Source organism: Balaenoptera borealis (assembly GCF_965194805.1).
Source record: "Balaenoptera borealis genome assembly, chromosome: 6".
In the NCBI taxonomy this organism is placed as follows: Eukaryota; Metazoa; Chordata; class Mammalia; order Artiodactyla; family Balaenopteridae; genus Balaenoptera; species Balaenoptera borealis.
The window spans coordinates 2859032-2885066 of record NC_138863.1 but is presented as its reverse complement, the minus strand read 5'-3'; the positions used below and the strand labels follow the sequence as shown (position 1 = coordinate 2885066).

General features: G+C 63.1%; 1 protein-coding gene across 1 annotated transcript; it reads left to right on the top strand.

Annotated features, from left to right (window-relative positions):
• The first annotated feature begins 20 nt into the window (after positions 1-20).
• ESPNL (espin like) lies at positions 21-26035 on the top strand. Its single transcript, XM_082396058.1, has 9 exons — positions 21-1239; positions 2506-2696; positions 4340-4526; positions 7339-7521; positions 13511-13642; positions 19988-20105; positions 21131-21246; positions 22133-22327; positions 23189-26035. The coding sequence occupies exons 1-9, from the start codon at positions 946-948 to the stop codon at positions 24794-24796; spliced, it is 3024 nt and encodes a 1007-aa protein (XP_082252184.1). The 5' UTR covers positions 21-945; the 3' UTR covers positions 24797-26035.

The following is a 26035-nucleotide window of genomic DNA, read 5'->3' as shown; positions in this document are numbered from 1 at the left end:
GTGGGGTCAGACCCACTGCTCACTGCATAATCATGCTTTAGCTTCAGGAACTCGGCTTGCGACTGTGTCTCTGGGAGCTCTAGAAAGTAGGTCCCTAACATGCGGCATCCTGCTTCCGCCAGGCAGAGGCTGTGGTGTCCCGATTCCCCCAGCAAAGAACTACGGGTGTCCAGCCCCACGGAAGAGAACAGTCTGGAAAAAGATGCTTGGCAGCTCTGAAAAATGCACTCGGGACCTTTAGCTGCAGCCCCAGAGACTCTCGGTCAGGGCCCTGTGCCCGTCACCGGCCCTGAGGAGCAGCCGCTGCCCAGAGGTTCGCGGAGCCTCCAAGGCCAGCTGCGGCCAGGATCCAGCATAGAATTCCCAGGGGCCAGGCAGGCCCCCAGCTCCCGGTGGGTGACAGCACGTCCCAAACACCTAGACTCCAACACCTGGTAGTTAAGGTCCCCAGAAGGGGCTCCACTTGGATGGGTCTGCCCTCCTGTGAGAAGGGTCTCCCAGGTGGCCTCCCATGGCCCAGCACAGCCCTCAGGGCGGCTGCCCCCAGCCTGGGGAAGCAGACACTCGGGAGCCTACGGCTTTCCGGAAAGGACACTGTCATTGTGAACACCCGCTCGACGCGGGAAGTCCATCCCAGCCCTCGCTCCACGGGAGGAGGAGGCGTGGGCCAGCACAGGGCAGTGCCCCCGGGCCAGCGCCCATCCCCAGCCCAAACCCGGTGTGGGCCCTTCCCCCGCACCCTCTGCCCACCGCGGCTCCGGGCGCCGCGGGAGCGGCTCGGGCTGGGCTGCGGAGGCCCGGTCCCCAAGGCCTGTCCCCCCACCCCCTTGCCGCCTCCCATCTGCCCTCTGCGCAGCTTATCAGGTAACCGGAGCCGGGAGCTGCGTCCACGCCTGAAACAGGAAGCCCGGCCTGTGCGTGAGTCGAGGAGAGCCGGCCGGGTGGATGGAGGAGAAGCGGGCGCTCGCGGCTGCCAAGGATGGGGACCTGGCCACCCTGGAGCGGCTGCTGGAGGCGGGCGCCCTGGGCCCGGGCGTCACTGACGCTCTGGGGGCTGGCCTGGTGCACCACGCCACCCGGGCCGGCCACCTGGCCTGCGTCAAGTTCCTGGTGCAGCGGGCCCAGCTGCCCGGCAACCAGCGGGCCCATAACGGGGCCACGCCGGTGCATGACGCCGCCGCCACCGGCAGCCTGGCCGAGCTGTGCTGGCTGGTTCGCGAAGGGGGCTGCGGTCTGCAGGTGAGCTGAGCGGGAACGGTGGCCGCAGGGGGACCCGTGTCCGTGGGCATCGAGGGAGGCATGAGCCGAGAGCCGGATCCGGAGCCCTCGGCCTCCCCTGGGCACCTCGGCCCTGGGCTGTTCCTTTCGGGGAGTCACCACGCGGGCCCCATGGCACAGTCAGTAGCGTCTGTCTCTGCCCCACATCCCTCCCCCCCCAAAATGGGCACCTCCTAACCCCCCTCGCGTTCCCCAGCGCCCAGCACGGAGGAGCCACCCTTGTTCTTTCTCCCCGCGCCCCACCCAGGAGCGCCTGGCCTTGCTAGTGGCGGTCTCACGGGGCCCTTACCAGGCCTGATCCGTGGGGCCTGTTTCCGAGGGGTCTAGACGAGGGTCCATACGAAGAGAAGCAAGGTGGGCACGCGGGCTCGGGAGCTGTGGGCACCGGCCTGGACGCCCGGGGCCCCGGTGGGTGACAGCACAGGCGCAACTGTGGGGGGCAGTGCGACGAGAACCTTGATGTAAAGAGAAGTGTCTCAGGGCTCAGTGATGGTCTCGTCAGGGACGTTTCTACCCGGCCCGCCTCTCCCTTCTCCTGCCGGCCCCGTGGGTGCTCCGTGTGCGGGTGAAGGACCTCGGGAGGTGGGTGAGCCAGCTCTGACGGGGTAAGGACGTCCTCCCAGAGGCCGGAGCCGGGTGGGCATCACCGTGACGCACTCGGTCCGGGGCGAGGGGGAGGACTCAGCGGTCACAGCCTGAGTGTCCAACAGCCTCCGAGCCGCCCTCCTCATCCTCAGCGGCTCTCCCCACAACCCTGAGGGCGGGAGCGGGGCCACTTCTGTGCCTGGGAGAACGCCCAGGTCTGCCAGAGGCCCACGGTGGATAGGGTCCCCGGCAAGAGGACTCGGGGGCCGGCGGGTGGGCGCTCAGTGGGGGTGGGGCAGAGGCCCAGAGACGCATCCCTGGACACACGGCAGGCCACCGGCCCGGCGCGGGCGCAGCTGGGCGAGCGCAAGCCTTTCTGACTGTGAGCAGAGAAGGGGAGGGAGCTCGGACGCTCAGGATCAGGGACTTGGACCCAAAAGACCTGGACTTGATCCTGGCCCTGCCGCCGACCTCGAGCAGGCGCCGGGCTCAGCCCCAGAGACCTCCCTCCGCACGCCCCGCGATGGAGCACGCCGGAGGGAGGGGCGGGGCGGAAGCTGTCGGCGGGGTCCCGGGCGGTGTGGTCCTGGGCGGCTGGGTCCGGCCCGCCGCCCGCTCACCGCCCCGTCCGGGCCTCCGTAGGACCGAGACTCCTCGGGCGTCTCCCCGCTGCACCTGGCCGCCCGCTTCGGACACCCGGTGCTGGTGGAGTGGCTGCTGCGAGAGGGCCACGCGGCCACGCTGGAGACGCTGGAGGGGGCCTTGCCGCTGCACCACGCCGCCGTCAGCGGGGACCTGACCTGCCTGAAGCTCCTGACGGCCGCCCACGGCAGGTGAGGAGCCGCAGCGCCGCCTGTTGGGCAGTCCGGGGGGTGCAGGTGCTGGGGCGGCCGCACGAGGGGGCGGAGGAGGAGGGGCTGCCGCCTTGGAGGGGGGCCTTGGGGGAGGGGGAGGGGGGAGGGACAAGTCTGGAGCCAAGGCGCGCGCGGAGAGCGCTGGGGTGAGGCTCGGAGCGTGGGGGCGGGGGCAGTGAGAACGGCGAGGAGCTGCTACAGCACTCAGAGCAGGAGGCGCTCTATATGCTCAGGCCGCTCCCGGCCCTGCCTGGGGGCGTCTCAGGGCCCGGCTTCCCCTGGCTGGGAAGGTGGCCCCCTCAAGTCACCCGAAGCGAGCAGAGGCTGTGCAGTGGGCTTGGGCGCCCCATCAGGTCGGCCGGAATTCTCCCTCCACACTGTCCTGTTGCTGACACTGTGAACCCCTGTCCCACCGCCTGGCGTTGGTGGATGGCGAGGCGGGGGCAGGGGGCAGCAGGGCTCCCCTTCCCCATCGTGGGCACCGCTGTGGTCCTTGCCCCCCACAAAAGATACCCTGGGCACACAACGGGCCATCTAGGGGTGCCGTGCACGTGGCCTGCCCCCCACCGTCTGTTCGCAGGGCTACTGCCCTGGCTGGGGGTGGGACTCTGTGTCCACCCCACACCTGACCTGGCCTTTGTCCCCCGAACCTGCCTGCCTCTGTAACCACACGCCTTCTCCTTGTGCGGGGCCTCTCGCTGGCCGGCCGGCTGTCCTGGCCACCCCGCGGTTGTTCCCGGACGAGGCCGGACAGCTCGGCTGTGGAGCGGTGTTCCCGTTCCCGGGCCTTCGCCTCCCGACCCCCTGGCAAAGGCCTTCGGGACTCGCTTCTGCGGATCTTCCCCGGAGCGTCCACACCAGCTGCCCCGGGCCCGGCCGGCCACAGAGCGTCTCTTAGACTGGTAGTTTTAGAAGCAGTTTCTGTCATTTGAAAAGTGGAAGATTTCACATTAAAGCACACACAAGCACACGGGAAGGTCCCCCGCCCCAGGGCCCACATTCCCACCGGCACTGACCACAGGACCTAGAGGTGAAGTCTTTGTCAACAGGGCGTGGGTGCGGTTTGGGGAAGGGGCTGCCCTGGGGACCAAGAACTCTGCTGGGCCTGCAGCACCATGGAGGCAAAGCCGGATGCAGGAAGCCTGACGACCGTGCCCCAGTCCAGCCACGTGGGGGCCTGGAATTCGGATGCCAGCGCTGGGCACCACAGAAGGGCGAGTGTCCTGCTCACTGGCCCCCCCGTACAGAGCAGGCCCCCGGCTCTGGAGGTTCCCTGACCCGCCCACTGCAGGCCCTGCTGGGCTAGTCACCCCCTAAGGAGCGCCCCCTGCCGGCCAACCCCCGGCGGCGCGCACATCTTGATGCGGAGCGGGAGTGGGGGAGGGGAAGCTGCATTCCGGCGGCCCGTGCCCACCTCACCCCCGACGCCGTGCCCTTGCGCCGTGCGCAACCTGTGCAACGCTATAGGTGGCCGGCTGGGCCCCTCACCTCAGCCGGGAAGCGGGGTGGCCGCAACAGCACGACCAGGTGTCGGGACGCCCTCCCCGATCCGGGCCCTTGGCTGGAGCGGCTCCCCGCGACCCCCGGGCCGAGCGCCCTCTGAACCCCGCCCTCCCCCGTAGCGGCGTGAACCGGCGGACGCGCAGCGGCGCCTCCCCGCTCTACCTGGCCTGCCAGGAGGGCCACCTGCACCTGGCCCAGTTCCTGGTGAAGGACTGCGGCGCCGACGTGCACCTGCGCGCCCTCGACGGCATGAGCGCCCTGCACGCCGCCGCTGCCCGCGGCCACTACTCACTCGTCGTCTGGCTGGTAAGGGGCCGCCGGGGGCGCGGGCAGGGGAGGGCCGGGAAGGCTGGCACCTCGCCTGCAGAACTGCCTTCGAGCGAGTGGCGCCCGGCTGGGGTGGGCGCGGCACCCCGCAGGAAGTCCGAGGACCCACACGGTGGTTGGGGGAGCAGATGTGCCGGCCCACGGCTCAGAGCACCCACATGCCAGGCCCAGTCTCGGCCCCGGGGTGCAGCCCGGAGCCCACAACTTTGACTGGAGGTGGCTGTGGACTGAAGGTCAGCCCCTGCAGGACCGTGGGCGTGTGCGGGGCCCCCTGGGGGCTCTCCTGCCCCTCCCCTAGGAGTCCTGGTGGGTCTCCTGGGTGCTCTCAGGGTCGGTGGCACCCGGCTGCTCTGTCTCTGGCACAGGCAGTGCCTGGCCCTGGCCATTTGGAGCCCAGGGCCAGGCCCCACCCCTCTTCCCCTCTGGACCCAAGGAAGGGTCACCCAGGCCTCTTTCCAGAAGGAACACAGAGTGACCCAACTTGGGGAGGATGCCTTCCGCCAAGACTTCTTCCAGGGCTGAGGACTTCCTGGCTCCGCCACCAAAAACCTGGCCTGGTGGGGTGTCTGGGAGCTCTGAGGGTCCATTACAGAGACCTGACCAAGTCTCAGAGTGGGGAGGTCTCTCTGGGGAGGGGCAGAACTGAGGCTGGGCAGGAGGTGGCTGGGCAGGGGGTGGGCCCCAAAGCAGGTTCCTGGAGGAGCGGGGGCCCAGCTCAGTCACAGGTGGGAGAGCCCGTGGGGCGGGGTGAGGTGGAAAGGCAGACCGAGGCCCCGGGAGGACCTGGGCTCTTTCCTGGAGCCCTGGGGAGCCGCTGAAGGGCTGCGAGCTGGGAGCGCCAGGGTCTGCTGGCATCTCTGAAGGTCACGCAGGTCACTGGTGGAGAAGGGGGAGCCCTTCCTCACTCAGAACCTCCCTCTCTTCTCATGGGGCCCGCTTTTCCAGCCCTCCCTCCAGCAGGCCGGCCTCCCTGCCCCGGGGACCTTTGCATGTGCTGCACCCTCTGCCTGGTGACAGCTCCCCAGGTGTGCCTCCCCCCCACTGCATCCCTCGTCCACCTGTTTAGGATGGCAGCCACCTGGCCCAGCGCCCCATCCTGCTCTCCTGCTGTCTTTCCTGCACCAACATTGATAAACGTTGTGTTTGACTTCATCTTGGTGGTTGTCTATTTCCACCCCAGGGTGTAAGTTCCAGCAGCTCCAGGAATCAGTGGCGCAGCCCTGCTGCTGCGTTCCTTGTGCCTGGCACATAGTAAGGGCTCCAGAGATGTTTGATGAGTGAGTGAAGGAGGGAAGGAATCTGGCCTTCAGCCGCTCCCCTTGGCCTCAGAGGCCGCCAGCAGTTGCCTCCAGCCTCCCTTCGCTGCTGGATCTCCCAGGCCGGCCTTAGCCCCTCAGGCAGCCACACCTTCCTTCAGGCTGTGTCCCCCCCAGGGGCCCCCTTTCTGCAGCTCCTCCTGCGCGGCCAGCTCCTCTCACAGGAGAAAGCTCTGCGGCTCCTGCTGCACTAACTTTCCTGTCTTTGGCCCCGCCAGGGCCGTTGGGTGGAGTTGTCCTTATGTCCCCTCACTGTAGTTCAGATCTTGGCCTCCCAGAAATGTGCCTGTCCCCAGACCTGGACTCCTCGCCCTGCGGTAGCCTGAGTCCTGGTCATCTCTGGCTGCAGGGCCACAAACGCGGCAGGTGCTCAGCAAATGGTGTGGGAGGGAAGAATGTCCACCGGGTCCCATGGAGCCCCATAGGGGCTCATCCCGGGCAGAAACAGCTGGGACCACAGGGTCCCAGGGCCAGAAAGGCTTTTCCAGATGTGACTCCCCATCCCCGCCTCCTGCAGGATGGACCGAGAGGGGAGGGGGCAGCGTCCAGCCTGACTCAGCCACTCAGCGCTGGGCACCCCCTCCCTTCGGGGAGCTGGCCGACGGCAGGGTCTTTGTTCCCGGCTCACTGTCCTTTTTCTGTCAGACACATTTGCATGTTGGATCAGCCAGCATTTGGCTGCAGTGACCAGTGCACGAAACCACTAAAAGGTTGTCCCTCCCACGTAGAGGCCGTTGACACTGGGTCACATCTCTGCTGTTCTCCCGGCCTCTCCCTCATGGTGAAAGATGGCCGCGTTCAAGGCAGGAAGAGGGAGGAAAGGGGGTGACAGCACATCCACCAGCCCCTTCTATCAGGAAGGCAGAAGAAGAGCCCCTTACGTGTCACTGTCACATGGCTGCCCCGGGTGCACGCAGTCCAGTGCGTGCCCACAGGCCTGGCCAGGTGCCATGGACCAGAGTCCACTGGTGCCCTCACAGAGGGGCAGCTGAGGGCCCGTGAGGAGGGCCGGCCGGAAGTCACTCAGTGGCTGCCAGCAGGACGGGGCCCAAGCCACAGGATGACCAGGCTTGGGTCCACCATGAGGAAGGCTGCTCAGGACCCACCTCCCAGCACCCCTGCATCTTCGTGCTGGAGACGTGATCAGGGTACAAACAGGCCTGGTGCCAGGATGTCCTTTCTCTCCCTCCCTCCCTTCATCAGCAAACATCTGTTTACTGTCCCTTAGTGCTGCCCAAAGGCATTTCTTTATTTGATATGTGAAACCAGCCCCTGGGGGTGTTCAGCTTACGGTCAGGGCTGGGCAGATCTGGGGACCATGGAGCCTCCCGGCAAAATCACCGAGCTCACTTCCTCCCATGCTGCCCAGGACGCGCCAAGAGGAGCCAGCTCTGTCCCAGGGCTTCCTGCCCCGAGGTAGGAGTGGTCACCCCCGTCCAGCCTCAGCTGGCCCATCCCCCCGCCTCCTCCCTCAGGTAACCTTCACGGACATCGACCTGACGGCGCGGGATAACGAGGGGGCCACCGTCCTCCACTTTGCCGCGCGAGGCGGCCACACGCCCATTCTAGACCGGCTCCTGCTGATGGGCGCCCCCATCATGAGAGACTCCTGGGGTGGGACCCCCCTCCATGACGCAGCGGAGAACGGGCAAATGGAGGTGAGGCAGGGGCCATGGGAGGATGCACGGTGGGGCTGGGGGGCCTCCGAGAGCCAGCAGTCCTGGAAGGCTTCCTATGAATAAGTCATTTAACCCTCACCACAACCCTGTAGAATAGATGTTATTAGTCCCCTTTTACAGACAGGTAAACTGAGGCTCAGAGGGCCAGTCCCTTGCCCAGGATCCAGACTCTGATCTATCGGGGAACAAAATCTGTGCTCTCGGCCCCTTCCTTCGCACAGAGACTCCCTGGGTTCCCGCTCAGGGAGTGGTCTTCCTGCTGGTCCTCCCCGGAGGGCCTTTTAGCTGCTGGCCCCCTGGTGTCAGCAGCCTGGGAGCAGAGTCCTGCTGGGGGTGTGAGGTTAGCCCCTTCGCTATGATCCAGATAGACCTTGGGGGCTCCTATGGCCCAGTTCCCAGGAAACAGCATCCAGAAATCCAGAGTAGGCAGGGATGGTGTTCAAATATTTAAGGTCCAACGCTGGGAATAGACCTGGCCATCAGCCACTGGCCCCGCACTGGCATCACCTGCCCACTGACCTCCTGTAAAGGCAAGGCTGTATCTGAGGGGAATGCAGAGGTTGACTCTTGCACCTGCCCCACCCGGGCCCACACAGCAGGGCTCCGAAGTCAGTCAGCTCATCCCATGACGTCTCCAGGGCTTTCCCTTGTCATTCCCACAGCCCCCAGGGCTCAGCCTGCTGCATCTGCAGTCATGAGAAATGTGCTCCTGGTCCAGGAAAGGCTAGGCAAGGGGCAGGGCTTTACTGAGGTGCCACCGAGTACCCCATTTTGGGCCTACGGTTCTGCACAGCTGTTTCCAGCTGGAACCCAAAGTGTTCCTGGGGCCCAGGCTGAGCAGCGTTGTGTAAAAGCAGCACAGGGCAACCACCAAGAATCATGGGAATGCACATGGTCCTTTTGAAGAATCAGAAAGAGACCCAATCCAGCTCATGGCAGTGCTGCTGAAAATTGTCTTCCTCTGGCTCTCAGGACTCCTGAGGGCCCCCTCCCGCTCTCCACCCCACCACCCCAGCCCCCCTCCTCTCACCCCTGCAAGCCACCACTCAGCCCTCCCTGGCTTAATGCCCCCAGTCCGCCCCTATCTAGAGGGAGGGGAAGGGCAGGCGTGAACCTCAGTCCGGGCCAGGCCAGTCCTCAGAGAAGAGGAAGAGCCTGCAGTTACCCCTACAGTCACCCCTTTTGTCCTGGACACGAGAGAAGAAGAAGCCGAGCAGATGACAGGATGGGGAGTCCAGAGGTGCCTCTGGGTGGGAGGCGGGGAGGGCGTGTCCCCACAGGCGGTTGGTGGCCTGAAGAGCCCTGAGCCATTGCAGTGTGGCTCAGGCAGCCGCCCGTCTCCCAGCCTCTGGCTCCCTAATCGGGAGGGTGGCTGGAACCGTGCTCTAAAAACTTTATTTTTAAGCAGCAGCATTTTTTTTCAAGTGAAATAGTCTATAGGAGCCCAAGAAGTTCACCAGATAAGCCAAGAGACCACCAGCTCCTCACCCTCCCTTAGTATGAAAATAAAATAGCTCAAGCCTCAGAGCTGAGAACTGCTTTCCTTTTCAATCTTTTTGTTATGAAAACTCTAAACACACAAGAGCACGAGCCTCCTGCCTCAGCTCTTTGGCCTTTCTTGGCCATTCCCTCCACCCCACTATTATTTAAGAGCAAGTCAGAGAAGGCACAACTTTTTATCCATAAATACTTTAGTGGACTTCTCCAGGAGACGAAGACTCCCTTTGTTTCTTATCACAACCTCAAACCATTATCACGCCTAAAAATAATTCATGATCATTTCTTTTATTTATTTATTTATTTATTTTTTAGACTACTTTTTAAAATTAATTAATTAATTAAATTTTGGGGGCTGCGTTGGGTCTTCGTTGCTAAGCACGGACTTTCTCTAGTTGTGGCGAGTGAGGGATATTCTTCGCTGCGGTGTGCAGGCTTCTCACTGCAGTGGCTTCTCTTGTTGTGGAGCACGGGCTCTAGGCACATGGGCTTCAGTAGTTGCAGCATGTGGGCTCAGTAGTTGTGGCTCGCAGGCTCTAGAGCGCAGGGTCAGTAGTTGTGGCGCACGGGCTTAGTTGCTCCGTGGCATGTGAGATCTTCCCGGACCAGGGCTCGAACCCGTGTCCCCTGCATTGGCAGGCAGATTCCTAACCACTGCGCCACCAGGGAAGCCCCCAATAATTTCTTAATATCATCTAATATCCAGTCTGTCTAATAGCCATCTATCCATTTCCCTGCTTGTGCTGTAATCAGGAGTGAAGCAAAGTCCACACATTATTGATTTGTCTGTTGGGTCTTAATCTGTTAGCAATTCCAGAAATATATTCATCCAGGAAATATAGGATAATGCTTCATTCCCACCCCACGCCACACCCCGTTTTAAAATAAATTCTATTTTAGAATAATTTGGAAGAGTTTTAGATTTGTAGAAAAATTGAGACACTAGTACAGACAGTTCTCACAGAGTTCACATCCATTTCCCCCTATTAGTAACAATTTACATTAGCATGGTATGTTTGTCACAATTAATGTACCAAAATTGATACAATATTACTGACCAAAGTCCATACTTAATTCAGGTTTCCTTACTTTTCACCTAATGTACTTTTCCTGTTCCAGGATCCCTTGCATGACACCACATGACGTTTCATCATCTTGTCTCCTTAGGCTCCCCCGAGCTGTGACAGTTCCACCCCCCCCCACACCCTTTAAAAACAAAACTTCAGAATAATGAGCTGGTGCCCTAGCAACCCCAATGGGGGATGATGATAGTTTAGTATGTGTTTTGTTTTGCTCTATCGCAGTCTTTCTGATGTCATAAATTACACTGATTACTTGGTTTTTTAATTGAGTAAAAAATACATAACATAAAATTGACCATCTTAACCATTTCTAAGTGTACAGTGCAGAAGTGTAAATATATGCACATTGTTGTACAACACATCTCCAGAACTTTTATCTTGGAAAACGGAAAGTCTGTACCCATTAAGCAACAACTCCCCATCCCCAGTTCCCCAGCCCCTGACAACCACCATTCTCCTTTCTGTCTCTATGAGTTTGATTACTCTAGGGACCTCATACAAGTGGAATCATACAGTATTTATCTTTTTGTGACGGGCTTATTTCACTTAGCATAATGTCCTCAAGGTTCATGCATGTTGTGGCATGTATCAGGATTTCTTTCTTTTATAAGGCTGCATAATATTCCACGGTATGTTGTGCCACGTTATCTTTATCCATTCATCCATCAATGGACATTTGGGTTCCACCTTTGGGCTATTGTGAATAATGCTGCAATGAACATGGGTGTGCAACTATCTATCTCTTCAAGACCTTGCTTTCTACTCTGATTACTCTTTAAAATGTTACACCAACCTTGCATTCTTGGAGTGAACTCAACTTGGTCATGAAAAACGATCTCTTTTATACATAGGTGAATTTAATTTGCTAACATTTTGTTTAGGATTTTAAGTGTGGTAGATAATAGCACTAGTGTAATGGTTCTCAAACGTGGCTGCACACTGGAACTCTCCAGAACAGGTTTAAAATATTCTAATACCTGAGCTCCACCTACCCCGGCGATTCTGATTTAATTGGTCCCAGGGAGCCCACGTATCAGGACTTCTTAAAACTCCCTGGGTGACTCTAATATATGTCAAATTTGAGAACCATCTATGTGAGTAGCGTTAGCTGAGCTAATCTAGAAAGAATTCATAGAGATGGTCATTCTTTTCTTTTTGAGTTACTGACAGAGTTTATTGGAAGATGGTCATTCTTTTTTTTTTTTAATTAATTAATTTATTTTTATTTTTGGCTGTGTTGGGTCTTCGTTTCTGTGCGAGGGCTTTCTCTAGTTGCGGCAAGCGGGGGCCACTCTTCATCGCGGTGCGCGGCCCTCTCACTGTCGCGGCCTCTTGTTGCGGAGCACAGGCTCCAGACGCGCAGGCTCAGTAGTTGTGGCTCACAGGCCTAGTTGCTTCGCTGCATGTGGGATCCTCCCAGACCAGGGCTCGAACCCGTGTCCCCTGCATTGGCAGGCAGATTCTCAACCACTGCACCACCAGGGAAGCCCCCTGCCCAGTTTTTGATTGGGTTGTTTTTGATATTGAGTTGTATGAGCTGTTTTGTATATTTTGGATATTAACCCCTTGTCAGTCACATTGTTTGCAAGTATTTTCTCCCATTCTGTAGGTTGTCTTTTCATTCTGTTGATGGTTTAAAATCTGTGCCGCTTTTACAATTCCATGCCTAAATTTTCAAGCTTGGTTTTTACTTCTTTGAAAGCAGTGAGCACAGCTGTGTTACAGTCTGCTATTTCTCGGGACTTTGTGGGTCTGTTTCTTTGTGTGTTGGGTCCTCTGGTTCTCGTTTCTGGTATCTTATTTCCTTGCGCTCCTGGTTTTGTTTGACTCTATGCTGCACATCATTATTTAGGGCCTTGGGTGACATCTTGTTTGCTTCTGCCTGACAGGCACACGTGGGAACTGTGAGTCAGGATCATCCTAGACCACAATCTGGGCTTGAGATTCCTGGAGCACCTGCGTGACGGGAAGCAGAGGGCGGGCTGGCTTCTGCTTCACCTTTTCTCTGAGGGTGGAGGCCCAGCCTGCGGTGGACCCTGAGCTTTTGCTGGTCTCCCTAGTCTTGTGAGCCTGTGACACAGCTGCTCTGGTTACAGCCATTTCTTCGCGTCAGCCTGCTCTTAGGGCGAAAGCTGTTCTGAGTGGTGGGCTGATCCCTCGGGATTTTCCTTGTCTCCTGAGCTTGGTCCGACAATTCCTCACTTCCTTGTTGCCTGTCTGATGCTCTAGGAAGGTGCCTTTCACATTTAGCCCATTTTTTACGTTGACTCTGGAGAGTGGATTGGTGTGACCTGCCTGGTACTCTACTCCTTGACGTGGATCCGTCCGCCCACCTGTTTTTACCGCTGGCACGGCTACCTCATGGATTTCCAGACTTAACTCTTGGTCATCTGTAACCACCCACCCTCTGCTCACAGATGGATCACCGTCGTTTGCCAGCAGTGATCGCGTCATTCTGCGGGAAAGTTCTCTCCTCCCCCTCTCCCTCCCCCGGGCTGCTGTCCCCGCCCCATCTGGGGCCAGGCCTGACCCTCCGGTGCCCCCTGCTCCACTCCACTTCTGCTGTGACCCCCCCCACCCCCATGCTCTGGACACACAGCCTGCTCCTGCAGCCCCCTGTATCCTCCCCTCCACCCCACCGCAGCCTCCTTCACAAAGGGCCCTTCACAGACCTGGATCTCCTCTCGCTTTGCTCTCCTCCATCCTCCCCTCTCCTCCCAGCTTCTGAGCCTCCAAGCCTTCCTCTCCTCCCAGCTCCCATCACACGAGCCCAGAGGACCAGTCAGGAGGGAGACAAGGGGGCCCAGGCCCGGCTTGACCAAAGAGGGAGCACGCGTGTGGCTGGTGGAGCCATGTGCGCAGAGATAGAGACACAGAGGATGAGGGTGGGAACCCCCAGAGCTCGCCTAGGCTTGGGGCCAAGAAGAGGGGCTCATCGAGTGCCAGGCCTGGCCGGGAGGCCAAGGAGCGGGCAGGGTGAGGTGGGCGAGGGCACAGGCCCGGAGTCCTGGGGGGGAGCCACGCTGTTTAGCCTCCTGCACCCGGTTTCTTCGTGTGAAAATGACACACACCTCCAAAGGTCACTGTAAAAATGGAAACCGGCTCCGTATTTGAACCCGAGGCAAGGGTTACAAGGGCAAAGTCAGGGTCGGGCTGCCTGGCTAGGATCCGGCTGGGTCGCTGACTGACCAGCTGGGCCCTTGGTGAGCTCCTGAGCGCGGGCGCCTGGGGTTCCCACCAGGGACAGGGGGTGCCGGGGCCCGCGGGACAGGGCAGCCTGGGTCCGGGCACGGGTTCAGGCCGTGCGCCGGCCTGAACGGCCTCAGTGCCCCAGCTTGGGGCTGGTGGGGGCAGCCGGCGGTGCGGCCACGGGTGCGCCCTCTCCGCAGTGCTGTCAGACCCTGCTCTCCCACCGCGTGGACCCCGCCCTGCGGGACGAGGACGGCTACACGGCCGCAGACCTGGCGGAGTACCACGGCCACCGCGACTGCGCCCAGTACCTCCGCGACAGCACCCGGCCGGTAAGCTTCGCGGTCCCCAACCCCCCCGGGCCGGGTGACAGACCCCTGCCGCGCTGACGCCGGGTAGCTGGAGAGCCGTCTGCGTACACGGTGTCATTGTCAGGAGAAAGGGCCTGGCGGCGCCTGAGCCGCTGCCGGGACCAGGGCTGTGACGGGGGCTGTGACAGGGGCCGTGACAGGGGCCGTGACAGCCGGGACCAGGGCTGTGACAGGGGCCGTGACAGCCGGGACCAGGGCTGGGCTGTGGCTGGACCTCGGCTGAGGTCTGCCCTCCCCCCGGGCCACAGAAAGCACACTTAGGACGTGGGATCCACGCTTCCGGCCTGGGCTGCTGTCGGGTGACGCCGTGTCAGGCTGAAGACACCCCGGGGGAGGGAGCAGGGCCCTGGGCCCTCGGTGAGGTGACCCGGTGAGGCGGGCCAGCCCTGGGCAGCCCGGAAGGGGAGAGTCTCTTCCCACCTTCCCATCGGGGCACGTGACCTCGCCGGGCCTCGCGTCCGCAAGGGCAGGGACCTCGTGGGTCCCAGCCCCCAGCACGTGGCGGGCCACGCGTGTGTGCTGAGTGAGTGGAGAGTGGAGAGGCCGGTGAACGAGTGGACAGGTGAGGGTGGGTGGGCGGGTGTGTGGTGGGGAAGCTGGGGCCAGTGCCCTCCCTCCCGGCCTGCACCCCTGACTCCAGGCCCTGGGCGGCGACCGACAATTCGTCCCAACCTGCACAGATTGTGCCGCAGCTTTCTGTAGCGGCCGCGCCTTCGGAAGGCGTCCCTGGGATCGCCCGGTCCCACCTTCAGGTGAGAGCACTGAGGCCCAGAGGGGCGATGTGCCCCCCGCGCCGGGTCTCACCCGCGGCTGCTGTGCTCCTTTTCCTTCGGGGCGTCCCCCGGCGCATCCGCGACCAACTGAGGCTGAGCCCCCGTCCTCCCCGGCCCTGGGCCAGTGGGATGGTCCTCACCCGACCGCCACTGAGAGCCTCTTGTCTCCACTGCCTGAAAGCCACACCCAGGCGGCCTTGGGTCAAAGGCCAGGGGTGCTTCGGGGCACACGAGTTGGAGTCCTGGTTTGTCCTGGTGTCGTAGTTTCAGAAACAGGACTATACTCACTGCTTGAAGTAATCGATGTACTGATTATTCACTCACCCTTCGAGTGGCTATTGTATGATAAGGGTTGTCTTTCTGCCTTGGGTTCTGGAAGCTGGGGGAACTCAGTGGGTTCCTGGTGTAGCGGACAGAGCTCTGCAGTCCACCGGCCAGGGACGCCCTGGCCGCCTGGGCCCCCCAGCCTCTGTGTGGGCCCTGGGGCCGGCCTAGAGGTGGGGTGCGCAGCTGCTCGGCTGCCAGGGAGCGGGTGCCGCCTGGCCTCTGGCTGGGGTCCCCTGCTTGTCCCCAGCCCGCACGGCGGTGCCCACGGCTGAGCCTTCTGTCCAAGCAGGGTCTCTGCCCCCTGCTCTCCGTCCCCTGGCACATCTGCCAGCCCCTCCTGGCCGCTGTGCCCAGCTCTCCTAGCGGGTGGAGGCTCTGGGCGCTCTCCTGAGCCCCCAGGGTTTGGGGACCAGCCCGTGTCAGGCTTCCTGCGGTTCCGCCTGGTCCTGGTGGTCTCCTCGGTGTCACCACAGGATACGAGGCAGCGTCCCCTCCGCTCAGGATTCCCCAGGCCGGGCTGCGCCGTCTGTATAGCCTCCCCTCCCGGCCTTCCGGCCCGCGGTGTCCAGCCCGTCCACGTGCCCCGCCTGCGGTGGTGGAGAGTGCGCAGGCTGGGCCGCCTCCCGGAGATCCACTGCATCCGGGGCTGGCTGGAGTCGCTCCCCGCCGGCCCCCGCCTCACCGGCAGTCTCGGCCCCACGGACATCAGCTGTGGGCCGCCTGGGGCGGGGTGGCGGGGGTGGGGGGGGCGAGGCTGTGCGCCTGATGCAGTATTGATGGAAACACAATATCCAGAGGTCGCCCGCGCGGCCTCTCCCTGTGTCGGGCTCGGAGGAGGTGGTGAAAGCCATCTCCACACGGCCGCCTGCCTCTGCCCCCAGGGAGCCGTGGGTCCCAAGAGAGGCAGCCTTGGGGGGCACGGCTGGACGGGTAGCGGAGGCCTGCCCTGTGGGAGGCACCCCCCTTCCTGGGAGGCTCCGCAGGGCCTGGGTTCACCCGCTGCCCATCACGGGAAGGCCAGGCCCTGCCTCGACCACGCCACCTCGACCTTGACCAAGTCTTGCCACCCCCTGGGCCTGGGGTGCCCCTCTGCACAGTGAGGGCTTGGGCCTCTCTGACCTGAATGGGGCAGCGGCTAGAGGGGCCCCCTGCATCCCGACCCCCAAGGAGGGGGCCGGGCAGCTGGGCTCCTGGCCGCAGGGCCAGGTTAGAGCGAGACGCTGGACGGCAGCAACAGTTAGGGGCAGCGGCCCAGGAGGGTGAGCGTAGCCCCCCGTGCAGGGCGAGCCCAGCCCCTTCAGCTTGCCCCCAGCCCGGTACTCAGCGCTCACAGAGCTGGAGTGAGTCTTCCCGGCCGGGCGGCACCCCCAGTTCTGAGCGTCTGTGAGCCTTGATCAGCCTAGCTCAGGAGCCTTGCTGGCCGGTAGACATGTGCCTTCAGCACACAGCGGGTGCCAATTTCCCTCCCCTGGGTCCAGAAGAGCCCTAGGACACCTTCCTTTTACAGATGGGGAAACTGAGGCCCAGAGAGGGCAAGGGACACCCCTGGGCAGTCTCCTCCCCCAGGGAGGGGCGGGGCCTGGCCGTGCAGCCAGTAACCGAATCTCAGCCGTCGCCCATCTGTGGGTCATGATTTTCTCGGCCCGGGTGGCATTACAGGCCTGTAACCCGGCTCGCCACAGCTGTCCTCGATGTATAATGCATGGCAGGCATGGTGCTGCTCAAATCTCATCAAAAACACAGAAAAGGAGACACCAGGCCGTGGGAAGGGCACCAGCCCAGGGCCGGCTGACCGCCGACCTTAGGGCAACAGCCCCCTTTGGGGGCGGCACACGCCCAGCTGTCAGAACCCCAAATGTCGGGACCCAACATCTGCCACGCCCTCGGGTCCTTGTAGATTCAGCTAGTGTCCAGGAGCTGAATGAGGGACACGGGGATGTGGATACTCCTGTCACCTGGGAAACACCACAGCCGACCCCCGTCCCGGCTGAAATTCAGAGATCACCAAGACACCGTGCTAACAACAGCAAAGAGGTCTGAGTGCCTCGGTGTGCCAGGCCCTGCCAGGGGCTCTCAGTAACTCCTCATCTTCCCAGCAAAGGCAGAGAAACTCAGGCCTGGGGGACACTGAGTGACTCCGCAAGGCTTCTCCTTGGTGAGGGTTGGAGCAGAATTCAGCCTCAGGGACCAGGTGGCATGAGGTCTCCCAGGCTGTGGGTACTGTACTGGCACCAAGTCCATCCCCCTGGGCCCTGGACCAACTTCCTGCCTCTTCCATCTTCCCCGGAATGAGAGGGCCCCGGCCACCCCAGCTGAGCCCTTCACTCTGCAGGGACTGGGAGGCCCTTGCCCCTCAGCCCGAGAGCAGATTCAATTGCGGGGAGGGGCTGCGGGCTCCCAGGCAGGGGCAGGGAGCAGGGGAGAGTGCGGCAGGCTCACAGCCCTGTCCTGGTTGGGCAGGGGCCCGGGGCCGACCTGGGACTCAGCCCTGTTCTGCCCATCAGACTGTCAGCGCCAGCCGTGGGGTCTGGGGTCTGACTCGACCCTGCATAAAGTTCCTAAGCCAACTCGCTCCTGCCTTGCGGACGCTGGAAGAAGACAGGGGATTCCTAGGTCGGAGACACACGGCAGGGAGAAAGCATCGTGTTTTGTCAGATCCCCTCCCCCCTCCGAGTCCCAGCGTGACCGTGACCGATATGGGCCCAGATGGCTGCTGCGAGCGCACACTTGTGTCACAGCCGGGGGCCCCTGAGCCTGGGAAGGCCCGTATTCTGTAGCAGCCTGCTCTTCCTTTTGGGCCCCTCCCGCGGAAAGGCAGCCCAGAGAAAGAGCCAGGAGGAGGGGAGCCAGGGCTGTGCGTCCTTGGTAGGGGCGCAAGAGACCCACCCGCCCGCCTCTTCCTCCACTGCTGGAGCCCCTGGACAAAAGGAGCAGCGATTCGAGGGGCTCTCAGTCCTGGAAGGAGCAAGGAGGGGGGTCTCAAGTAAGATTCTGGTCCCAGCTCTGCCCCGTCCCAGCTGTGGGCCCTTGAGAAAGCCCCTTGCCCTCTCTGAGTCTCGGTTTCCCCATCTGTGCCTGGGGGGCTGTACTGCGGGAGTCCTCTGGGTGGTCTCTTGCGTGACCAGGGATCTCAGGTCTCCCCCACCTCTCCCGAGGGTCCGCTCCCCTGGCCCCTGTGCTGTGGAGGGTTAAAGCACAGTGGTAAGGGATCCCACACCCAGCCCAAGCCCGCCGGGCCACCTGACACCTCAGCCTTCAAATATTAATGTGACACCTCCTGCTCCTGGGGGCGGCAGCTGGGACAGCCCCCGACGGCCCAGGACGGCCACAGCTTCCTGTGCTCACAGCCCAGCACCTGCTTCCGAAGGTCCTTTGGGCTGGGGGCTGGCGGACACTCCCGGCCCTGCCGCGACCGGGGCTCCTGGGCTCTCGGCACAGATTCCTGCAGAGAGTGAGGTATGAGGTGCAGGGCAGTGGCAGATAAGGGCTCGGGCTGTGTTCCCCTCCTCGTGGCCCCGGCGGGCCACGGGTCCTGGACGGGAATGCGACTGAGGGGCCCGAGGCAGTGGCTGCAGAGCCGGGGATTCTTCTGACGGGACACCCCCCAGGCTGGGGAGGCCACCTAACGCCTGTGCCTCCTTGCCTGCGGGAGGGACAGGGCCCACCTACAGGTGAGCCAGGGGACACAGCGTGGCCGGGGGACTTGGCCCTGCAGCTCCAGCTACAGCACGTGCAGGGCTCAGTGCAAAATGAAAACGTGGGCTTCTTGTTAACAACTGATTAAGAATTTCAAGACAGAGACCGGAGAACCTTCAACAGAGCTGCAGCACGAGCCACCCACGCGTGACGCCGGCGCCGGCCCCAAACCACACGTCCCACGTGGGGACGGCCTGGCACCAGCTCCTCTGCCCCGCTCAGGGCTCTCTCCAGCCCGGCCTGGCAGCCCTGAGGCCACCTTCCGCCACAGCTACCCACTGGAGGGAGTGGGCGAGGCGCTTCAGTCTGACGGCCAGCGGTGGGTGCCCGGAGAGACCGCCGTGAGTGGCCCTCCCGGCTGGGGACCCGAGCTGGGGCGGCCCTGCGCTCTCAGGCATCCAGGCGACACGGGCACAGCCGGGACCCACGTCACTTGAAAGACGGCCAGCCAGCCTTTTGACGTTCAGCTTTAAACCAAAAGGCAGCAAGCCCGGCTCTGGAGTCCTTGGAGGACAGCTCAGAGAACTCTGCCGCCTGGGGAGGGACAGGCCAAGGCAGGGAGCCAAGGGCAGTCCCGCTTCTGTCACCACCTGTGGCCTCACAGCAGCCTGCGTGCTCCAGGAGTCTTGGCTCCCATTGGTCAGATGCAAAAGCTGAGACCTTGCAGGGCTCAGCTGGGGATGCAGGGGGCAGTGGCACCTCCAGGTCGAGGATTCTTTCCGGCTGCCCACCAGCCAGCGCTTGGGGGCAGGGGAGATGGTCAAGGCCAGGTCTGCGCCTCGCCCCAGACCCGGGGCAGACATGGGGTTGAAATGCGGGTGGCCCTGCAGCCCCAGGCTGGGGCTGATGGATCTCCCTGACCCCAGGCTGCCGGGGACCAATGTTGGTGATCTCTGTCTCCGGGTGGCCCTTGGGAGAGTGGCCTAGACACTGCATGGTGGGTCCTGGGCACAGCGCCTCTGTGCTGAGGCGCGGTCACGGCCGCACTGTTTACGGGGCTGAGAAGAGTTCCAAGTTCGTTGTGGTTTCCCCTGTGCCCAGGGCTGAGAGAGGGGGCAGTGTGTCTCAGCACAGTCAGGGGACAGTCAGGGAGGGTGTGTGTGTGCATGTGTGAACGTGTGCATGTGTGCACGTGTGCACGTGTCTCTTGTAAGGCCAAGGAGTGGCGAGTGAGCACAAGGGGACACCAGACCCTGACCTACAGCCCAGAGCCGCTGAGTTAAGCTGCCTCCAGAGGGAGCCGGGCCTTGAGATGAGGGGTTCACCTAGGGGTGGCAGCCCTCAGACAAGTGCGTGGGTGTGTTTGGGGAGCCCTGCTCACCAGTGTGGAGGGGTGGAGAGGGGGCGACAGAACCTCTAGGGGCGCTGCCCCTCACTCCCGCAAACTTACCTCTGCGAGCGCCGTTCAGACGCACAGCCCCAGCCCCAGGGAGACCGGGCCAGGGCTAGCCTGCTGGATGCCTCCCACCCCCACCTGGGCCTCCCAGTGACCAGGCCTGTCTGCCCCCAGGTGCCACTCCTGATGGCGCCCCCGCCGCCGCCGCCGTTCCCCCCTCCTCCGCTGTCGGCTGCAAGGCACTCCCTGGAGGATGGAAGAAGAGGGGGCCCAGGTCTCGGGGATCCCACCGGTGAGTACACGTCTCCAGGGAGGACTGGCCTGGGCCGTGGGTGCTGGGAGTGGGCCTTGCCGGCCTCACCTCTGAGGTCCTTCGAAGCGGCCGGGGGGAGGTGGGAAGCAGCAGACTCTCGGCAGCTGGGCACGCAGGACACTGAGGACAGGGCTGGGACCACCCCTTCCCACCAGCCGGCACCCCAACTCTTCCAGGATTCCCTTATTGTCCTGTTGCCTTTTTAAAGTGAGGACAAACGCGTTCCATAACCACAAGTAAACAGCCTCCTGCCCAGCCCTTGGGCATCTCTCTGTGAGCCCTGAACCCCCCGTGGCCTGACTCTCCTGCCGCTGTGATCTCGGGGAGCCTCCTTGCTTCTCTGGGCCTCAGCTTGTCCAGAGGGAAATCAAAGGTTGTGTCTGAAGGGGCCTTCCGAGTCCGCTGCTGTTGCCTGAGATTCCAGCAGGGGGCAGGGGAACGGCCCTCGAACTGCAGGTCACCACCCGTTAGGGAACTGTGACAGCACTTATCAAAATGAAATGGCATGGAATAGCATGAAAAATGTCAGCAGGCCCCATGTGCAGTGAAGGTTAGCATGCTTCATGGAATGGGCTGTAGTTCTATAGTTACACGTAGGGGTGTGTGTGTGTGTGTGTGCGTTTAGTGGAGGGAAGAGCGGTGAAAGGACAGGTTTGTGGTCTGATGGGGCTGCATTAGATCCCCAGACCACGGAACCCTATGCCCTTTCTAGCTCCTTCCAGGCTACAGGAGGGGCTGGGGAGGGGGGGACGGGCCGTGGGATGGGATGAGGTGGGTAAAATGCAGGCTCCCCAACCGGCAGGGCTTGGAGGGGGCTCCAAGGACACCTCTGGAATGCCAGGGATGAACGAGTTTGCCCAGGTCCCAGGGCACTTGGCAGGGAGCTGGCTGGGCCTTTGGCCCCAGGTCCAGGGGTCCTTCAGGAAGGCCGGTCCTGCCCCAGGTCCGGATCTTCTGCTCCCCATCCCCTGGCCTCTCTGACTCCAGCTGCCCCTTCCTCCCAGTGGCAGCGTCTCTCAGCCCAGCCTGGCCCGGCCAGCCTGACCAGCCTCTTCCGAGGGAGCACACGACCTGCACAGCACCCTCGAGGGTCACCACCAGTGCCATAGCCGTCCCTATGGTGAGAGCCCCCGCCATATCCCTGTCTCCCAAGGCACCCCAGCCAAAGCCCGGCTGGCTTCTCACCGTGTTCTCCTAGGTGGGCCCCAGCCAGGTCACTCCTGGGGCAGCCAGGCCCTTTCCTCCAGGAGGCCCCTGGGGTGACTGGCTGGCATCTGAGGAGATGGAGATTCCAAGGCCAGAAGCAAGCTGTCTCCCTGTCATAGTAGACGAGGGACCCTTCTCTGATTCCAGGGGTTCCCCGTGGCCCAAGCCCCTCATCCTGACAGATGCTGCTGTCACGGTACAGGGAAGCATCGGTCCCTGGGAAGGGTGGGCCTGGCGCCCACTGCTCTCGTCCTCGGGGGGCTCCCAGCGGCCCACTCCTCCTTCTCCTCCTCCTTCTGGGCACCAGCCCCTTTTAAATCCAGCCCACCCTTTCCCTGAACGGGTCATGGGAACCCTCAGCCCCTGAGATGCGCTGTTTGTCTGAGTTCGGGAAATGCTGCGCAGTGCCGCCCCCTGTAGAGTTGCAGTGCACACAGCACACTAAAGGCTCTGGCAAGTCCTGCAGCCCAGAACTGGCCACCAGACTTGTCTATGCGCCTGTCCCCCAGCCGAGTTTGCCCAGCCACGTGGCATGCTCTGGGCGGGATCTCTGATTGCCTCTCTCAGCCAGCAAGCCTCCCAACACGTGCCTGGGTCCCACAGGGCACAGCGGGGTCCTTGCCCTCAGAAGACTCACACTTAGGCTGGGGGTGCCGTTAGTGGTCAGCTCCCCTGCCCTCCCTGGTCAGCCTCCACCGCCCCTCCTCCCTCAGCTGCGCTTGTCCCGGGCAGCCCTCCCCTCCGCTCCCTCCCGGACCAGAGGCCCATAGGGGCCTTGAACGACCTGCCTGTCCGCACAGGGGACGGAGACGGCAGCGGGGGGCACCCCGGACAGCCTGGTCGCGCTGCAGCTGGACGGGCTGCCCTCGGGCGACCTCGACGGGCTGGTGCCCACGCGGGATGAGCGCGGCCGGCCCATCCCCGAGTGGAAGCGTCAGGTGATGGTGCGGAAGCTGCAGGCTCGCCTGGGCGCAGCTCCAGCGCCAGAGGCCCAGGTGGGGCCCGGCGGGGACGAGGGTGGGGGCGGGGCCTGAAAGGGGCGGGGCCCGGCTTGGAGGGCGGGACCGGAGGGGTGAGGGGCGTGGCGTTGTGAGAGGTGGGCGGGGCCCGGGTGGGACCAGAGAATAGAGGGCGGAGGCGGGGGCAGGAGGCTTTGTACTGGCTGGTGGACGTGGAAGGTGGGGTCCCTGAGCACACACCTCGAGTCCTGAGACCCGGAACCCCACTGCGTGTCCCTCTGTGGCCTCAGCTTCCTCTTCTGCCAGACCATGAAGCTGAACCAGATCAGAGGGCTGTGTCCCTTCACCTGTAACCCTTCATCTCTAACGATGTGGTACCCACATGTTCTTTGATCTAACGATTGTATCCCGTGCCCACCGTGTGCCAAGCTCTGTTCTCAGCAGTGAAGGAGACCAGCCCCGCCCCCTGGTGCTTATATTCCAGCAGGGAAGGCGGGGTGACTGGGCAACTGTGCTGAGGGTGGTTCCAAGTGCTAAGGAGAGAAGCGAAGCAGTGAAAAGGGGAGGGGGCCGTTCCGTCCGGGTGGTCAGGGGCAGCCTCTCTGGGGAGTGGCCTTGAGCAGGGGCCAGAAGGAAGTGAGAGGGGAGCCCTGTGGGACTGTGGGACAAGTGATTGGGAGCAGAGGGAACAGCAAGTGCAAAGGTCCTGGGGCATGGATGGGCTGGCCCGAGGGAGGAGCGGGAGGAGGCTGCTGCTGGTACTGCCGGAGCGCAGTGAGTAGGCGTGGTGGGCAGAGGTGAGGTCAGAGGGGGGTCAGGCCACCCAGGGGAGCTTGTGTCCAGCAGGAACTCGCCATGTGGGCTGTGGCCCCGCTGAGCTGCCCTCCCTGTGCCCAGGACGACGGCGGGAGCGCGGGCGCCACAGAGCAGGCGGCCTGGCGGTACTCGCAGACCCACCAGGCCATCCTGGGCCCCTTCGGGGAGCTGCTGACCGAGGACGACCTGGTGTACCTGGAGAAGCAGATCGCAGACCTGCAGCTGCGGCGCCGCTGCCAGGAGTACGAGAGCGAGCTGGGCCGGCTGGCGGCCGAGCTGCAGGCCCTGCTGCCCGCGCCCCTGGTCAGCATCACTGTCAACAGCCATTTCCTGCCCCGGGCGCCCGGGCTGGAGGGCGAGGAAGCCCCCGGCCCCGAGGTCGAGCCTGAGGGCTCCATGGGGGCTTCGCAGGCCACACCCGGCGCGCAGCCCCTGCCCTTCTGGTGCAGCCACGTCGCCCGGCTGGTGCGCAGCTTGTCCCTGCTGCTGAAGGGCGTGAACGGGCTGGTGCAGGGCGAGGAGAGGCCCCCACCGGAGGCCCACAGGGAGGCCCGCAGGGAGGCCCCAGCCAGCCCTCCGAGGAGCGAGGCCCAGCGCGAGATCCAGGAGTGTGGGGTGTCGGTGCGGACACTTCGTGGCAACTTCGAGTCAGCCCCCGGCCGGCCCTGCACCCCAAGCCCTGGCCCCTGTGAGCTGGGGCCCCAGCCGGGGCCGTGCCTGAGAGGCTGCTGGCCCGCCCCCTTGCAGCCCCGCGGCGGCCCGATCGCAGGGGAGCCGGGGCCGGGCGACGCAGAGGAGGCCAGCGACTCGGGCATCAGCTGCGAGGAGGCCCCATCGGAGGCGGGGGCGGTGCCTGGCCCTGACCCGGCCAGCCTTCGCAAGGAGCGCATCGTCATGCTCTTCCTCAGCCACTGGAAGAAGTCGGCCTACACGCCGGCCCTGAAGACGGCAGCCTGCAGGACCCTGGAGGCCCGGCGCCTGGAGCCGCGGGGGCGGGGGGCGGCCGGGGGCCCTCGGCTGCCCTGCCCGCCGCCGCCCAGCGACAGCCCGCGGCTGGGCCACCTGTGGCAGCAACGCAGCATCATTGCCCACCTGCTGGGCACCTGGAAGTCCATCCTGGCCCACGTGCCTGGCCGGCAGCTGCGGCGGCTGAGCCGGCGGCCCCGCGGCCCCCTGTCCCCCGAGCAGTTCCTGCCCCACGTGGACGGGGCGCCCGTGCCCTACGGCAGCCTCACGCTGGACCTCTTCATGCTGGGCTACTTCCAGCTCCTGGAGTGCGACCTGCCGGCCGAGGAGCGCAAGATGCGCCACCTGCTCTGCTTCGAGGTCTTCGAACACCTGGGCGCCCATGGCTGGGAGGCCGCGCGCGCCTTCCACAAGGCCGTGACGGACGAGGTGGCTGCCGGCCGCCGTGCCTGGACCGACGGCTTCGAGGACATCAAAGCCCGCTTTTTCGGCTCCAGCCGCAGCCCCCCCTGGGGCGCAGAGCCCGGCCGCAAGTCAGGCCTGACCCCGCTCCGGCCCCCGCCCCATGCTGGCCCCAGCGGCAGCCCCGAGCCCGCAGCACAGAGGCTGGGGTCCCGCCCCCAGCGGGGCAGCTTCAGCAGCGAGGACATCTGTGGCTACATCGACCGGAGCTTCGCCTTCTGGAAGGAGAAAGAAGCCGAGATGTTCAGCTTCGGGGAGTGAGATGGGCTGGCAGCCTGCCTTCCTCCCAAAGGGGTTTCCGGGGTGGTTTGGGTCCTCTCTTCTCTTTTTCCTTTCGCCCACCTGGTGGCCGGGTGAGCCTTGAGGGCAGGCCGGTGGATACCCAGCGTGCTAGTTGCCACCCTCCAGGTCTACCCCCTGGCAGGAATCAGCTTCAGAGCCTTTCTTACTGCTGACCCAAGAGTCAGTCCCCCAGTCGGCCCCGAAGTTGGATGATTTGCCATCTCAGCCCCACGCCCTTCTGCCTGGTCTTCCCTCAGGCACCTGTGATTCCAGCCCGTGTTTCCCATTGGTCCTCCTTCCAGAGTTGCCTGGGTGTCCCTTCTTTCAGTTCCTCTGGTGCCGGTGGCTCTGGTCGCGTCCTGACCCTCTGTCTGCCCTCCTCGGGTCCTGCCTTGGTTCCTTCTGGTGACCTTGGGCCATGCCCCTTCCCCTCTTCTGTCCTCTTTCCCCACCTGTGAAGTGGCGGAGGAGCTGGGGGTCGGAGAGAACAGGATTCGACGGGCAAGAGACCAGACTCCCGAATTCTCCGGGTCAGGGAGGGAAACCAAGGTGCTTTGGGGAGAGGTGTCTTGCAGCCGTGCCGTGGCCCCAGCAGGCAGTGTGTGGGGGAGAGGTTTCAGGAATCTTCCACGGGCTGCCGCCTCCCTGCAGACAGACCATTGGGATAGGGGTCTCTTGTGGTGTCCCTACGTGCCTACAGAGCTTGGAGGGCTCAGACAAGATGTGGGATGGAACAGAGGGTCCTCCCAGCCAGCTGACTTGAGGCTGTCACAGGGAGGGATGATCAGGAAAATATAAAGTCGGGGGTGTCAGGCAATTGGAGCTGCCAGGCCGGGCATGGGGGCAGCGCTGGCAATGGCTCCAGCTCCAGACCCTCCTGCAGGGCGGACACCGGACGTGAGTTTGCTAAATAAAGATCCATTCCTGGCTGGCCTTCCCACCTGTGCTTGTTGCACCTGTGCCCATAGAGAGAGGGCCCCACCTGGTGGGCACCGAGACTCCAGTCCTCAGCTCTGCTCGGCCGAAACAACAGCGGCGGCATCCTTAGCCCCACAGAGCCTCCACGTCCTCATCTGTAAAATGGGGGTATGGCATCGACCGCCCATTCCCAGGGTCCTGGTGAGGGTGGACTGAGGTCCCGTATGAGGGGGTCTCTGTCCTGGGGTAACAGTGACACCAGCCTGTGTCAGTATTTTAAGGAGCAGGTTCTAATGAGCA